This window comes from Ostrea edulis, chromosome 8 (genome assembly GCF_947568905.1).
Source record: "Ostrea edulis chromosome 8, xbOstEdul1.1, whole genome shotgun sequence".
Classification (NCBI taxonomy): Eukaryota; Metazoa; Mollusca; class Bivalvia; order Ostreida; family Ostreidae; genus Ostrea; species Ostrea edulis.
The window spans coordinates 4,594,116-4,595,671 of NC_079171.1; the positions used below are offsets into that span (position 1 = coordinate 4,594,116).

At 36.6% G+C, this 1,556-nt stretch overlaps 1 protein-coding gene across 1 annotated transcript; it reads right to left on the minus strand.

The window, feature by feature from the left end:
- Positions 1-278: 278 nt before the first annotated feature.
- Positions 279-1,144, minus strand: LOC125678019 (collagen alpha chain CG42342-like). The gene is made up of 2 exons (XM_048916130.2): positions 868-1,144; positions 279-653 (listed from the first exon to the last, which is right to left on the minus strand). Exons 1-2 carry the CDS (start codon positions 1,049-1,051, stop codon positions 454-456), a joined length of 384 nt encoding a protein of 127 aa, XP_048772087.2. The 5' UTR covers positions 1,052-1,144; the 3' UTR covers positions 279-453.
- Between the last annotated feature and the right edge of the window lie 412 nt (positions 1,145-1,556).

Consider the following 1,556-nt stretch of genomic DNA (forward strand, 5'->3'; position numbering starts at 1 on the left):
TGTTCGGGACACCAGCAGGACGCCCAAAGGAATTTCACTTGAAGAACTCGTAATGTACAATATAGAGCACATGCATCTCCTAAACATATACATACATACATACATCACAGAAAAATTCACTTCATTTTATTTGCAAACCCGCTTTAGTCCACCCGGGGTTGAACTAACGACCTGCGGAACCAAATCTAGCCGCACAAGACAGCACGTAAACCACTCGACCATCTAGGCAATTTTATTAACTTAATGATATTGAAATGAAAATAATGATAAAAGCAGAACTCTGTTAAAATGCACATATTTGTTGTTTTATTATACATATATTCATTTCTCCTTAAGAGTTTGTGAGGAATTCAAAGCAAATGGTGAAACCGTTTCTCTTTCCTTTGAAAAAAGCAAATGGATAAAAAAGATATTTGATGTCTGATGTCAGTCCGATCAAGTTCAGATATCAGCTCAGGATCCTGTACAGTTCCCGCCATCTCCCTTTACACCGGGTACTCCAGGCTCTCCTTTCATTCCGTATAATCCCGGGAGTCCTGGTCGTCCATCCGCCCCTGTGTCTCCCTTCGGCCCTTGTAGTCCACTGAGTCCAGGCTCTCCCGGTAAACCAGGCAGCCCCCGTGGTCCTTCCGCCCTTCTTGTCTCCACTCGATCTTGATAAAAACAAGTTCAAATAAGCTCTCATACATCAGTTTAATATTGATTTACACCTATACAATATTTCCTTATTGTTTCGAGTGCATTCTGAGATCTTTTCAGACTTTTTAAAGTAAATGATAATGTAAGCGTACACTTGATATTAAATTATATATAGCAATATAATATAATAATAATAATAATAATATATATATATACAATTAGACTTACCAAGACGTTCATTTATATCGTCAACCTTTTTCTCCACGCGATGTAATTCCTTTTGAGCAATGGCAAGTTGATGCGGACATCCAGATAAATCTTTCTCATCATTACTGTCCCAAGTTATATACTGACTGAACACGTTGTCGACATGTATAACAAAACTGCAGACTACAATCATCCACACTTTCATATTTTCTGACTTAATATTATATTATGAAAATTAGAGCAGTTCTTATCATAGATAATACTTAACAAGAATGAGCTGTGTGCAAGTAGACACAAGTCGCTAGGTTAATACGGCAATACGGTACTTCCTTGAACGCAGGATGCAGTTATATGTTTGAATACGTTCTTTGTATACGAAAATATCTAGCGTGCGTAATTGGTCCATTGTTTCATCAGGTTTTAGAATATTAACAAATTAACAATTGCTTTCTCGCTTCAACTGATCTATGTTTTCATCGGGTTCAATTATCACAGTTTTAAAATATTAACAAATTTGGATACCCTATATACAGAAGATAAAAAGAGAAGGGCAAAAACGGAAGAACCCTGAGGCACACCAGGCGCTTAAAAATAATAAATAAACAGCATCAAATGGAACGACTTTTCAACAATCGACACAACCATTCCTCATGATGTAAAATTTATACAGGTACCAATTTTGATGCACCAGATACGTATTTCGATAATTA